Source organism: Lipotes vexillifer, unplaced genomic scaffold, assembly GCF_000442215.2.
Source record: "Lipotes vexillifer unplaced genomic scaffold, Lipotes_vexillifer_v1.1 scaffold917, whole genome shotgun sequence".
NCBI classification, from domain to species: Eukaryota; Metazoa; Chordata; class Mammalia; order Artiodactyla; family Lipotidae; genus Lipotes; species Lipotes vexillifer.
Genome location: NW_006795104.1, coordinates 859,246 through 873,609, shown reverse-complemented (window position 1 = coordinate 873,609; position 14,364 = coordinate 859,246). Strand labels below are relative to the sequence as shown.

Genomic DNA, 14,364 nt, shown 5'->3' with positions numbered 1-14,364 from the left:
CCAGAAAAAAAAATTTTACATTTATCTGTAAACACTCTCACAACAAACTGGAACTATTTTAAAGTTAAACCTAAGAAACTCAAAGCAGCTCACAGGTAATGTGAGAATAGGACTTGCAGAATTGGAATGGCTCAGCTCTCATTTATGCTGGACTCCCCTTTAAAACTAAGAGCCCAACTACTGTAATTTTTAACTTACCACCCCTATCATATCTGATTTATAAATGCTAGAAAAACACTTCACACGAAAAATATATAATTTAAGATTACTGTATTTCCTTACAAGAGGAATGTTTTTAACAAATTTTACAGGTGTCAATCAACCTTTGTTCAAATTGGGCACACATCAAATCTAGCATTTTGGGAGTTTTATTTTGGAAGTGAACTTTTAACTATCAATACAAATGCCAAGATACTACACAAAACATCCACAGGAACTTTTTTCATCTTTTTTTGAATTGTTCACAAACATTTCCTACATAATCCAACATACAACAGAGAAATGGTACATCTTTTTCTTTCAATTTGCATACAATGGAAAAACAAGAATATATATATATATTTTACAAAGTTTAACTAATAGACACTACCAAGCTGACAATTTAAGTCTATAGGTGAGAAATTATCTAATAAAAAATAATCAGAATTTATTTAGCATCAGTCACTTCCATAACCAAGTATTATTCTGATTAATAAACCTTGCTGCCATTAGGCTTCTGGTATATACTTATACCAACTACTCCATCTGTTGTATTGCTCCCCACCTTGGTTCTTCACAATTACAAACAAAATCGTTGCAAAGTAGGGGCAAGCATTTGCAAAAACAAACAAAAATCCCCAGCTTATTATAAGCATGAATGTGTGGTGGAATTTCCTCCCAAGCAATGGACTTTCAAATCACTTAAGAAATCACCAGAACTGAATGTGTCAAGATACTTTGCCTAAGTCCAAGAAGAGATGCATTTATTTATATCCAACAGAGGACTGAAAATTAAACTTAGTGTTTACTTTGGGGGCAGGTTGGGGGGAATTCAGCCATTTGAAAAATGACCATCTTAAAAAAAAATGACCACCAAAAATAGGTTCACTAAATTTATTTTAAAAATCATAAAACGTTTCTTACAAAAGAGCATTACATTCTGCACACTGCTCTGAATAGATGCCAGGGACATATGGACTATTGTTACTTTCCCTCCCTGTCCCACCCCCCCCAAATGTTACAGTGATCACAAAGTAAAGTGTTCACAATAATTACATGGGGGGATTTTTTTTTTTAAACCACCAACAATGAACAAAAATTAAAATTCACTCACTCTGCTGCTGTTTCAAAATTTCAATGTTAGTTTTTGCACACCCTCCCCCACCCCCCACCCCTGTTTGTAAGGAACTAAAACATTACATCTGGTGAACAGCAAAGATTTCACTACACCTCAAATGCAGAACACCTATGAAGCAGAGGAATGTTGGCTTTTTAAACAGAAGCAGATAAAAAAAAAAAGATGCAGGACTCCTTCAGTTCTTCACTAGTCTTAGAAAAACTTTCCAGAATACTGCTTCACACTATAAAAAAGAAAAAATATCTTGCATTAGAATCCTTCAACATCTGCATACTGCTTCACACTATAAAAGAAAAGAAAAAAAAGTACGAATTAGAATTTTTGTTCGTAACATCTTAATCAACATTAAGACAATTTCAATGCTAAATTAAAATGATAAACATGTCCATTACACAGAGATAAGAATTAAAACATTAGCAATTACAAATTAGAGCAATGTAAAACCCAAGAAAAAAGATTAACAGTAAATCAGACAGTAGAGCAGAATTAAAATCAAAAGTTGTTAATATTTGGTAGAAAAGACAAAGAAATGTCAGTAAAGGTGTGAAATGCTGCATTTTACAGCACCAATCATTTGTCCTGTAGAGGCATGGCCTGTGCCATATGGCAGACTGTGATTTGTTGTCGATTTAGTTATCTAAAAACAACAAAATCACTAGTCTTCCACACAGAACTAGACCAACATCCATTGAATCTTCTATATTTTCTACAGGCTCTGTATAATTTATAACAAGTGGTTTTGGCAGCAGTTTTCACCAGAGAAATGAGAAGTTTGCTTGGTTAACGCTTCTTCCAGCAAGATTAGTATTGAATGTCTTCTTTTTTTAGTAAGAAAGCAGAAGAAAATTAAAGCGAAGCTATTAGAATGTTTAGAAGTTAGGTCCCCAAAAGGTTGAGACACCATGGCTTCTAAAAAGAAAAATCAGTTGAGAAGAGAAGCTTTTTAAGGTTTTAGTGTATTTAGGCTAACATAAAGCTAAACAAACTGACCTGTTCTGCAGCAAGTACTGTGCATTTTGTATCTGGTCCTGTGTTCCTGTAATGGTAATGATCCGGTCTTCGGACCCTTCTAAAGGCTCATCAATTTTGATCGACGCTCCTGACTCATGACGGATTTGTTTAATCCGCTGACCACCTTTGCCAATAATAGATCCAGCCAGCTGAAAAGAGTTTTAAAAACAAGTGTTTATTATATACTTTCAACGTATTATCCTGTATGTTCAGTGACCATCAAGAGTATTAACTTTGTACAACATATTGACTATGCTGTGATTTAATGCCCCACACTAGTCAAGGTTTGAATTACAATGTAGTTACATCACCCAAAGACATTTCCTTTAATAAATGAACCAGGGGCTCAGAACCCTCCTAACTGCTTTTTAATGGTACTGAACATCTTTTGACAAGGCTTTAACTGGAGAATGACACCTCAGCTGAAGTCCCTGAAACACAATTTTAATCCTAAAATGGAATATTTTTGCTAAAACCTTTTATTAAATGCCAGGGAACTTAAAATGACTTACTAAATGTCCCTTATAATATTAAAGATACTTACATCTTTGGGAATAGTTACTTGTGTAGTAATAATAGGTCCACCAAGATCACCATATGAGCCACGACCCCCTGCATAGGAATAATCTGATTTAAATAATGAGTATTAAGTTCATTTACAAAGCATGAAATAATATTTGATTTCACAAAGAAGAAAACTTACCATATCCAGAGCCACCCTAAAAACAGAACAGAAAAAAAATAGAAAATTACTTTGCCTTCGAAACTTCAGGCGTTTTAACATTAAATCCCGCAGAGTTTAGGAAAGCAAAGTCCTCCCATATCTTCCCTAGTAAGTAAATTTCAAAGACAATCCTCAGGGGAAGAAACCATTCAGGTACACAGTATCCCAAGAAACAAAAATGTTATATGGGGAGAAATAAAACACTTATCAATGAGTAAACAAGAAATGTTAAAATTATCAGTGACATGAATAATAAACACCCATGATACTCAACCTGTGGTTCATAAGCCATCTGCCACTCTGATGGGCTCCATGTATCTATTGCAGAGTCCCAGGTTTCATCAGCACTGAAACCAACCTGTGTTAGAGATAAAACTATTAATATGAACCTGCACTGTATTTGTCTGAATCACCCTTTTTATATGACCAATTACTATTTCACATCTCTATATACACTGGCAGGAATCATATATTTTGGGGGAAACAGATGGAACAAGTCTTAATATCCCAGCAAACACCCAAAACGATGACTTAAGTGGCTATCTACAAAAGCCCGTTTGTAAGACAAAACTCCTCAGTTAATAATCTTGAACAAAATGTCAGCTATCCAACTTTAAGACCCCTTTTAGCACTCATAAATACATTGATGAAATATCAGTTCTTACCATGCCATCATAACGGTCTCCAGGTCTTCCTCTTCTGTCATAGGCCATTAGATCTCTGCAAGAATAGTACTCGTTGTAATCTCAGCTGGTCACACATATCAAATAAAAACCTGCCCCCTCTACCCATAAAGTGCAGCTTCTTGTATGTTAATGTGTGGATGAAAGAAACTTACCCCCCTCTAGGTGGTGGTGGTGGAGGAAGAGGAAGATTCCGAGCTCTGCTACCACCCCGGCCACCTCGTCCGGGAGGAGGTGGAGGAGGTCCTCGACGAGGGCTCATATCATCATAATCTCTTCTGGATGGAGGCATGGGACGCCCACCCCGACCAGGAGGCATTCTGTCAAAACCACCTCTTCCCCGCATGGGAAATCCCACAGGACGTCCACGGCGGTCATCAAACATCATTGTAAAACCACCATAATCATAGGTTTCATCGTAAAAATTGGGATCATAAGGCTGAGCACGTCCTTTAATGGGAGACTGAAACAAAAACACAGCAACTTTATAGACTGAGGAAAAAGCCTTAGTTCACACCAAACATTCTTTTAACAAACAGAACATTTCAAGCCCTTTGTATTTATCCTGGGAGGTACTCAAGATAAGGATAGGAATATATGCAAAGATAGGATTTAAAAAAGGCATTTCTGGTGAGTTTCAAACAAAAAAATTGAGTTTTACTGCTTGCGAGGTAAGGATTAACAGCTTTATTTTACCCTTAGAGCTTAAGTAACAGACTACAAACCCCTTTCACATTTCACAATGGGGATTATGAGGAAGTTACCACCCCAAGGGCTGAGAGGATCAGTATCCTGGGTATGCAGTATAGTACTATAGAAGAACCATAGAAACTTCTTTTGAAGGACCAAAGGCTATTAAGAACCTCACCAACAATGTAAAGACAACTCTCCAGATTCTCCCAAAGTATTTCTAAGTTAAAGTGATAGCTAAAAGCAGGGTGATAAAAAATTGTTAGGTGAAGGAAAAGTAAAAATAAAGGCCATTTGTCTAAATGTTCTCAAAGTACTTTTGTACAAGTCATCTGTTTTACAAAATTAAGCACAAATAAAATAAAGGGTTCTGAAGGTACCTCTGATATAAGATCAAGGATGATCTTTATGCACTCTACAACCCTATCAGGTTTTCCTCCAATAAGAACGACTCTGTCAGTGGACTGAGGACAACATTCCTGGAAAAGCTTGATTGTTGTCTGAGTGTTCTGTAACAGATTTACAAAAAAAGCAGCATTAATCAATCATTAATCAATCAGAAAAAAGGAAATGCAGTACAAAACAATGTCCAGGTTTAGACAGATTTAATTTGTATTTCAGTAAAATTTCCCCCCATATAAAAAGCTTGTTAGTAACACTAGGATTTTGCACAATAAATTTTTGGCAAAATAACTTGTCTAGCATGGCCAGGCTTTTCTGTTATGTTTTAATTAGCAAACTAGACAAACTTAAGGGAGGAAACTCAGAAAGGTGATTGAGAGAAGCCCAAGGAACCAAGTCCACATAAAAAGCTATTTTCTAGTAATACGGCAGGAAAAAACAAAACTATCACTTTACCTCTCGAAGTTCTTTGATTTTAGCACCTTTGACCCCAATAATTCCTCCTGCCAGACTCTGATGAATCAACAGTCTCAACTCGCAGTCAAAGTCGCTTCCTTTATAGTGTTGGTACTGCGGAGGGAGAGTTATAAAATTTTAGTCCCAAATCAAGGATTCCCCAAGAATACACACTTATCTGCTATAAGCATACCAATATACTGTTGCAGTGAGCAACCTGAATTTATATTTCAATAACTTTACCAGTTATGTGCTTATTATCCTCAATAGCCAGGCCCAAAAAGGACATTCTGCACCACCTTAAAAAACTATTTTATTTTCAGGTCCTGCAACACCATACCCACACTGCAGCCATTTAGCATGTCGCTGTTACCACAAAATTATTATTAACATTCAAATAACACCATAATAAAAATGACTGCAAAGCACTTTGCAAATGTAGTTAATTCCCACTGCAGCATGGAGCAGGGTCAACAGTGAGTTGTAAGACCATTCATTTATCATGTTTTTAAGCCTTTTTTCTATAGAGATGGGAAAAGTACGCTATGTTGAAAATAAAATTGATCCTATGGGCCAGGCTCCATACTTCAGTGGGGTTCAATGGCACTATGACATACATTTAAGCATTCCACAGCATCAGATTCGAGCGGGAGCTGGCTGGTTGCAGTGGGTGATGGCAACTGCAGGCCCTGAAAGTAGAAAAATAAGAGTAATAGGTTAAGTGTCTAGTGTGATCAGGCTATTGTCGCATATATTGGTAAAGCTACTACAACATATTTCACATCTATATCATTAAATAACAAGAAACTGCTTATCTACATTAAGAATCAACATACATCGCTTTTCTCTATACACCCAGTAAATAAATGATTACATAAAATTTAAAAATCCTTGAACTAGATCAAACACAGTCCTTTCTGACAGTCCCACAATCATTATGCTAACTCAAAACCTCCTCTAAAACTAAAGCCCATAAAACATATGCTAAACCTCGTGAAAGTGTATGGCCACAGGTAGTTCCTATCTACTCCAGTGGCTAGACTACATTTTCAAACAAGTAATATGGGTATAATAACCCTGCACCTTAAGTGGCAGAGTGCAACACATTGCTGCTACAAAACTGTTATAGCCAATGTCTCTCCACCTCCCCCATTTTGCCTCATTAAACATCCTTTAAGCACCCCCCAACTGCCAAATACATTTTAAAAATGAGCCTACCTCTTCCAAGGTAGGGATGATTTTCTTCAGAATTTCTCCAATTGTTTCAATATCAGCACTGATACTCAATATGCTGTCAAACATCACAAATACCAGATAGTACAAAAAAAAGGTGGAAAAGAAAAATGAGTTTTGTGGTCATCACCAATAGTCAAACAACTTTTACAGAGAAGAACATACAATTATTTAATCCTCCCCATTTAAAGTAGCCTATTTATACATTTTCACATGCATTTTGTTTTATGCCCAATACAAACATGGTAACATTATTAGGAGACTTGCAGAGAGACAGAGAATGGGCTCTTGGAAGGGCTCAGATTAAGTGGGCAATAAATTGACCAGAACTGAAGCAGAGTTGAATACTTATGTTCCCCGCCACCACTAAGTTAATTAAGGATACCCTCGCTGTTACATTGGTAAAACTGGCACACCTTCTCTTAGGCAAAGTGGGGGAATATGCAAGTGGTGAACATTATATTTGGAGTAAGGTTATGAATACCAGTTAGAAATTAGATCACTAATGGGCTCTGCAAGAAAACAAATACAAATGCGAGACAAAAACAAAGACAACACAAATGAGAAGTGAAGGAAAGTGAACCAGAGTTAGCATTTCATCAGAAAAAATTATGAACAGGCAATGTTGGGAAGCAAGGTGGGCCACAAAGACAGAGCGAGAGACTATTTCGGTAACAATTTGATTTACAATGCAGCAAATATGCAACACTTGAAGCTGTGCTCCTTCCATCGAAATAAAATTAGTGGATCGTTTGGGTGGGCAACTCACGGTAAAAGTTCAGTGACAAAAAGACTTAATGGGGAAAATAAGACAGAAACTTGAAAAACAATACACCGTCTAAAGGGGATACTATTTAATTATATAAAAGGCAGGTAATAAAATACATTTCTCTCTTTCTAATCAGGCAGTGAGGCATAAACTGTTGGGACATACCGCTCGGGGCCACTGCTGTCTGGGACTGAAACACTGGCATTGTACTGCATTGGTCATTGGCGTTCGTGGATGTTGGCATTGGGCATGGGCATTCAATCAGAAGTTGTCAAGTATGGTACCCGTTTGGCAACGAGCACATTTTTGGGCATAGCCAACCAGGGTTTTCACATGGGCGTTCAGGGGCGGATGGGCCAACGTCATGGTGGGCAACGCAGGGGTAAGTCGATCCAGTACATGGGCAACGGAGATATATGGCCAAAAAAACAAGGAGAGGGAAAAGGGGGAAAAGCAATAAATTTTAATTTAATACAAACTATACTCATACTCTCAATTAATGAAACAAGCTTAAGTTGTTCTGAAGACTAACACAATAATGGACTTCTCTATATCTGACTGTGGCTTAACATTTAAGGACCTTTAATGATGGTACTTTTTTTTTTTTTTTTAAAACAAACAATGTTTCAGTAGCAGGCTGGCTCATGAGGGTAGACACAAAACCTGTCATGACTCGAATTCTTGAGGAAATGGGGAAATTATTAACCCAGATAATTATACAGAACATCTGGATTAAAAGGAAAGAGGTTTATAAAAGACAAAACAAAAATTCCCACACCACCAAAAACCCTAACTCTTAAAAGACTGGTTTCCTGGAGATTTAAAAACGCACTCCTAGATCCTAACAGGCAAGTTTGTAAAATTTAACAAATTTTCAAGTTCAGTTTACAGTAATCAAGAGGAACATACAAAGATCTGTGACCAAGAGAGAAATGAAAAAATACCAAATAAGTATTCAACACAGTTATTATTTGCCTCAACTTTAGCAAGGAAACATCAAGAGTGTGTACATGAGAAAAAAAATTTAGGAAATCTGGTGTACCTAAGTCCTATAAATATGCTCACTTCTGGTGATACCAACATTTAATGTGTCTAATCACAAGAGTCAACCCACTATAAAATATGAAGACTCAAAACAAATCATCGGCATTGACAAACGGCTTCCCAGTTGTAAGACTAAGTGCCTACTCTATTTTTTACCCATATCTTAATCATGCAACCTTAATTTCTTTGTGCTCCATGTGCAAGCTGTTAAAGAACAGATGGGCAAATTGGAAAAAAAAGGGAATAAAAAATTTGGAGTTTAATCAGCCACCTGCAATGGTTTTCAGTAATACTGTACTTGATTCATACACGGGAAATGGTACAAATTAAGAAGTTTTATATTGTTACTTCTAATTAAGATGTTATCTTGCTTGAAGTGAATAATTTGGTGTAAAGTTATTAGAAAGTGAGGAGGTTTAATATAGACCACCCCCAGCTCAATCTGGGCTTTGTTAAATCAGGAATGTCAAACCTTGAAAATCATCTATGTAACCAATTATTATAAAAGGCTTGAATCTAGACTATTAAATGATTTCTCTGATGCAATTCTTTAATCCTACAAACACATAAACTGAAGCTTCCTCTGTAGTAGTTTAAACTCTTTAATACTTACGTCTGTACGGAGAGCCTTAATATTCTTGCCTCCTTTTCCAATCACTGCCCCAGCATTCTGGAGAAAATAAAAAGAAACTTATTTTGTCTTTTCCTAGAATTAATGTGTCTTCCTACGCTCTTAAGCTTTTAGCCAAAAACAAACACCACACACGTCTAACCTCTTTTTTGGTTATAGAGATGAAAATCTATTTGGGGATATCAAGACCATCAGGTTAGCAAAAATTAAAGAGTCTATGTGCTTTGGGGACTAAACACCAAGGCAGAGCTTTGAAATACTCAGAACATACTGAGTCTAAAACTTAAGCAATAGCACTAACTTTACAATGCCCTTCTGCAAGCCAATTAAATAATTTAAACGCCAGTAGGTACTTTCACATTGTGAGGTGTATTATCAGTCAGGTAAGCTGCCAACCAGGATGTTTTCTAATGAATTCACAATGTAATCAGACACAATCTTTAATCCGTTAATGCTTTAAGGATCATCCACACCCATCTCCTAGTTCAGCCCTGTAGTAGGCTCACTATGTTAAGGGCTTTCTTTTTAATTGTTGGCAAAATAACACAATTACCATAACCTAGAAAGTCTGTTTTAGGAAAAGCCACACAAATCTTGTATATTCTGCAGCCTGTAAGCTTTTGCAAGCTTCCCAGAAGGTTCAATCAGAACTTTTCTTAATTCCTACTTAAGAACCACTTTCAAACTTTCAAGAATAAAATTTATACCTTGCTCTGAAGCAGAATGCGTAATTCAACCATCTCATCAGTGTTTCTAGATCTTTTAAAAGCTTGTTCCTCTTCCATATCTTCAGCAGGGCGTTTACCTAAAAATTAACAGTTCAAATTTCAGAAAGCACCAGCACCTTCAAGAAAGGGTATGTTTAATTACATTTCAATTTTAACCTACAGATTACAGAAACTTTTAAGTCCACTGTTTAAAGGGATTTGTTGCTAATCTTAGGTATGTTTTAAAAAGGCCAAAGGCACTGGTTCTTGGACTTTCAAGCATGAATTTAAGCACTCCATTCCAAATGGTTTTCCAAACACAAGATATTGTGACAACATTTCAAAGGATAAGAAACTTCAAAATGCAAGAAAAATATTAGTTTTACATTTTATTGGCTTTCTTTTAATCAGTTTACAGTTACCTATGCAAATGAGTTACTTCTGGTTCATAAATAAACGCTCAGATGTAACTGACAGGGATCTCAAATTAAAAATACAAAGTAATGTTTTTACTGAATGAAATGAAATTAACAGAACACCAACAAGAATGAAATTGTTAAAATGTCTTCTCACCAAATTCGCCATTGGTTTCAGTGTTGGGAAAGGTTTCCTCTGGCTGTTCAGTTTCCATTTTCTTGTATTAAAGGGACACACCAATCTGTTGGAAAATAAAGAGGCTAGTACAATTGGTTTATTAAAAAGTAAGCTGTGCATCTTGCTAAATGTTAAAAACAAGGAAAAGTAATGACTGTTTCTAGAACGTACCAGTTATTAATTATATCCTTGCAGGGCAGAACCGAAGTGTTCTGGGCGGGACCAACTGACACCCTAGTGCTGCAGTAGCCTATAAAAACCAACACAAATCAGTTTTGCTTTTTTGGTTATTACTGAATACTAATCAACACCAATCTGAACACAACAAACAAAAGATCTATTTCTAAAACTTGCTTCTTTGTTTTAGGGTCTTAAACTTCCAAACAATTGCCTTCAAACACAAAAACACAAACCAAAAGACCGTATCTGATTCTTTTGTAAAAAGAAAAACACATTTTTAGCTTTTGGATCAAGTCCCACCACAGCAATTAGTTATTTCATCTGATAAATACAAAGAAAACTAGACACATGTAAGGCATATCGATAAACCCACGAGTCTCACTATTATTCCTGAAAAATATAAATTTATAAAAAGATACACAAAATTATTTTTACATTGGGATTTTAAACCGCTTTTGTGTTTCTTTCCATTGGTGACTTGAAAAACTACCTTCTGAAATCGTTAAAGTTTACAAATACAAAAGCGAATTCAAGCCATACCCAACCGGCAGGTCAATCTACTGGAGCGATAAACCTGCAAAGCTGATAGAGGAGCACACCCAAACTGCTAATACTACTCGACTATCCAACAGAACCCCTGAACACCAACACCATCACTAGCGAGATATTTTACATTACGTTAAAAGCGGTATAACCTCACAAATATACCTCCAACACCACACTGGCGATAGGATTGCAAACAGCCTTTTAGCTCGCCTCTCATGACTGGCAAAAAGCGGCGACCTGCGGCCCCCAGGAATAGCTGAACAGCTTAGAGCTAAAAATCAAGGCCATATTTACGCCTTCCACTCTTCCAATGACCAACTGAAACGCTAACCTGGCCCATCACTCAGTTAAATACTGAGGTGTGGCGGAAGATTTGGGTAAAGTGGTTTAACGACCGCAAGCTCTATTTATGAAAATAAACAAGTATCCTTCAGGTCCTTTAGTCACTGTGTCTCAGATCGTGAAAATCGGTAAGTACATGCATGGCCAGCCGAGCGCAAACATGCCGTTCTCTCTCCAGCGCCCGGGATACCGGGATCGGCAACAGCCCAGCAACAGGAGTTGAAAAAGCTCCCGAGGCGAGCACCAGGGCCGCACCTCTCCTCACCCGGATCCGACAGGAAATGGCGGCCCGCGTAATGGCGACTACGTGCTACTAGGCGGAGCCGAGCGCGGACCCCCTCCCCCACCCACCACGCGGTCCCGAGACCTCGTCCCCCGCGCCCTCCCCCCACCGCGGGAGAGACAAAGCAACTGTGGCAGCTCCGACCCTTCCAGCTCGCCCGTTCCCGCGTCGGGCCCAGGCCGGGAGCGCCCAAGTGCGCCAGGACCCACACAAAGAGAGAGGCGTTCTCTACCGCCCTCGGGGCCCGCCCGCCGACCCCCTCTCCTTCCCACAAGACCTAGTTCCCAACACTACAAAACTGCAGCTCATCCCACCGTCACAAGCCTCGCGACTCCCCGAAGCCTCCAGTACCGCAGCGCAGACTGCAGATATACGCTCAGGGAAATGGCGGAGGTGGGGGGAGGGGAAACCCGGCAACGTTCCATCCCAGAACAGGCCAACCACCAAGCAGCCCCAACCGCCTCCCTCAAATGGAGAAACTGGTCTCCGGCCCTCGACCCCACGCGCCGTTCGCCCAGCCCCATTCCTCACCGGGCAAGGCTACCGTCCCTATGCCGCCGCGCCGCCTCAGCCGGTCACAGCTAGACAGAGAACGAACGTAGGCCCCCACCGCCCTCCCCGCGCTCTCCTACCCCGCCGCCGGGCCCGATAGGCTGCCCCAGCTACAGCGGTGGCGCGAGGGCGAAGCGATTGGCCCAAGGCCGCGTCAATCAAGGCGCTGGAGGAGGCGACAGCCCCGCCTCCCGCCGGCACCTCCCTTCAGGCTGTAAGGCCGCTAAGGGCCCGAGAAAAACCAGACTTGGAAAAAGTCAGCGCAGCCTTTAGGGAGGCCAAACCCCTGCCCAAACCCATAATACCCAAGCCCCAATAACCCTAATTACCTATAGGCCGCAAATAACCTGGAAGTAGGGAAGACGTCGATGTTGGTGCAGTAGAGAAACAGAGGATAATGGCGCCTGCAGTGCTTTCGCCCGGAGAGCCCTCCTCCTTTCTCGTTCGCGCACTCACTAGCTGGGGGGAGGGGGGGAAAACCTCTCGCGAGAACTAAAGGCTGTCCAGTTCACGCGCACAGGGAGGGGCGGGTGAAGGGACGTCTTCGGGGCCCTGAGGAGTGTTCAGGGTTTGGAGGAGGGGCGTGAGTGCGCGGCAAAACGGGCGGGAAGCAGCAAAAAAGGTTTAGGGCGCGCGCCGTGGTGGTTCCTGTTCTCACAGTCGCGAGCCTCAGAAACCAGTGTTGCGCGAGGGAAAGGCGGGACCTCCAGGTCGGTGTTAGGCCCAGACGAATGACCCCGTTTCCACAGCCCGCATTCGCGTCTCCTTTCTTCCCCCGTGCTCCCCTCTCGCCCGGGCTGCGGGGCGAGCTGTGTGTAACGGGCCGCAGCACCCGTCAGGCGTGGCCCGGGCCGGGGGCGCAGCCGGAGGGTCGCGGCCCGCTGTCCGCTGGCGGCTCGGGGTTCCGGGAATTGTTGGCCGTCCCGCTGGGCTGTGGCTGGCGAGCCTCGGAGTCCGGGAGAACTCAGTCCCTTTGCTTCCGGCGCTGAGCCTGTACTCCTGGGGTCTTTACAGGGCTCTCCGTTCTGACGAAACCTTTTGTTTTTCCTTTCTTTTTCTTTCTTTCTTTTTTGTTAATGGGACCTGCGATACGAGTATTTTGTAGTGTCAGTGCTGCCGCTACGTGTGAAAAATTTCTGGAAGTATTGCTTTCATATCCTACAATGAATGCAAATCGCAAAATGCGTTGTAGACATCCGCTTTGCGTTCGTTCACCTCTTTAAAGCGCCCACCGTGTGTCAAGGTATTCGGCAGTGATTAAAACAGACTAAAACCCTCGCCCTCAGATATGTTACCCTTCTAACGTGTTCAGTTTATACTTGCTTTGTGTGCGGTTACTTCTAAGGCCCCTGTGTCAGGCTTTGATGGTTTCTTTTGTTAAGGCACTTAAGGTCACTCTGAATCGGTGACAAACCTGGGAAATTGCCAGTAAGTAGTACCCAGTAGCCACATCCTGACTCAGCTCTCCAGCTCTCACCCACAACCCCAAACTTGTGTTGAAGCATAAAAATGTTATAATTTACATGGGATGTAAACCCACCGTTAGAATACACTTTTTTTTTTTTGTAATGATGAATTTGTGCTGATTCATTCCGCTGTAACTTGATTTTCCTCTTGAATACTTTGCAAATTAGATGTCACCAGCATTTTAAAAAATGTCTGATTTCCGCCATCTTTTATCTTTTACTTGCTTAATCAGGAAGAGAACTCTTTAGGAGGAACTGAGAACTTCATGAAGCACCAACATTTACTGGCTGGGAGGATAGTTAACAAATACTGTTAGAGCATAGTGTATGGGATTGTGCAGGTTTTAAAAGGCTCTTTGAGTTGTAATATAATTTTTTAATGACCCCACCATGAAGAATATTATAGTCTTGTTGGGAGGTAAAACTTAACTTGCGTTTGGTTTTACGATACATAGTTTGGATTTTTATTTAATGTTCAGCCAAGAAAATTGAGTGTATGAAGGGGCTGGGGATACTTGGATTGTAGACATTTAATCTGCCAGTCAGGATTTGCAGCATTTAATTGAATCTGTCATTTAAAACCTGAGACACTTCACTAACACAGATAGGCACATATAGGGGTACTGTACTAATGATGTTTTCTTTCAAGCTAGTATTTCTGTTGCAACCATCATTTTCTGCCTTGATAAACAGTGATGATTGATGGGCAGGAATG

The 14,364-nt window shown here is 40.2% G+C and overlaps 2 protein-coding genes across 7 annotated transcripts in view; one reads left to right on the top strand and one right to left on the bottom strand.

The window, feature by feature from the left end:
- Window positions 1-260: 260 nt before the first annotated feature.
- On the bottom strand, window positions 261-12,658 carry HNRNPK (heterogeneous nuclear ribonucleoprotein K). Of its 5 annotated transcripts, none has more exons than XM_007467432.1 (17): window positions 12,513-12,658; window positions 10,452-10,530; window positions 10,260-10,344; window positions 9,687-9,784; window positions 8,962-9,018; window positions 7,470-7,513; window positions 6,521-6,593; window positions 5,920-5,991; window positions 5,303-5,416; window positions 4,825-4,953; window positions 3,910-4,217; window positions 3,737-3,791; window positions 3,346-3,429; window positions 3,051-3,066; window positions 2,892-2,974; window positions 2,327-2,496; window positions 261-1,619 (listed from the first exon to the last, which is right to left on the bottom strand). In XM_007467432.1, the coding sequence occupies exons 3-17, from the start codon at window positions 10,315-10,317 to the stop codon at window positions 1,586-1,588; spliced, it is 1,395 nt and encodes a 464-aa protein (XP_007467494.1). In that variant the 5' UTR covers window positions 10,318-10,344; window positions 10,452-10,530; window positions 12,513-12,658; the 3' UTR covers window positions 261-1,585. The 5 variants fall into 5 exon arrangements, with proteins under 5 accessions (XP_007467494.1, XP_007467496.1, XP_007467495.1 ...); XM_007467434.1 differs by having other exon boundaries at window positions 261-1,559; XM_007467433.1 differs by lacking the exon at window positions 12,513-12,658 and adding an exon at window positions 12,163-12,278.
- A 130-nt stretch (window positions 12,659-12,788) lies between these two features.
- Window positions 12,789-14,364, top strand: part of RMI1 (RecQ mediated genome instability 1) — a 16,340-nt gene continuing 14,764 nt past the window's right edge. Inside the window, exon 1 of one of the 2 annotated variants that reach the window (XM_007467431.1) lies at window positions 12,789-12,893. The gene's annotated coding sequence lies outside the window, so the exon portion shown is untranslated. Of the gene's footprint in view, window positions 12,999-14,364 lie in introns of both variants that reach the window. The other variant, XM_007467430.1, reaches the window with a different exon arrangement.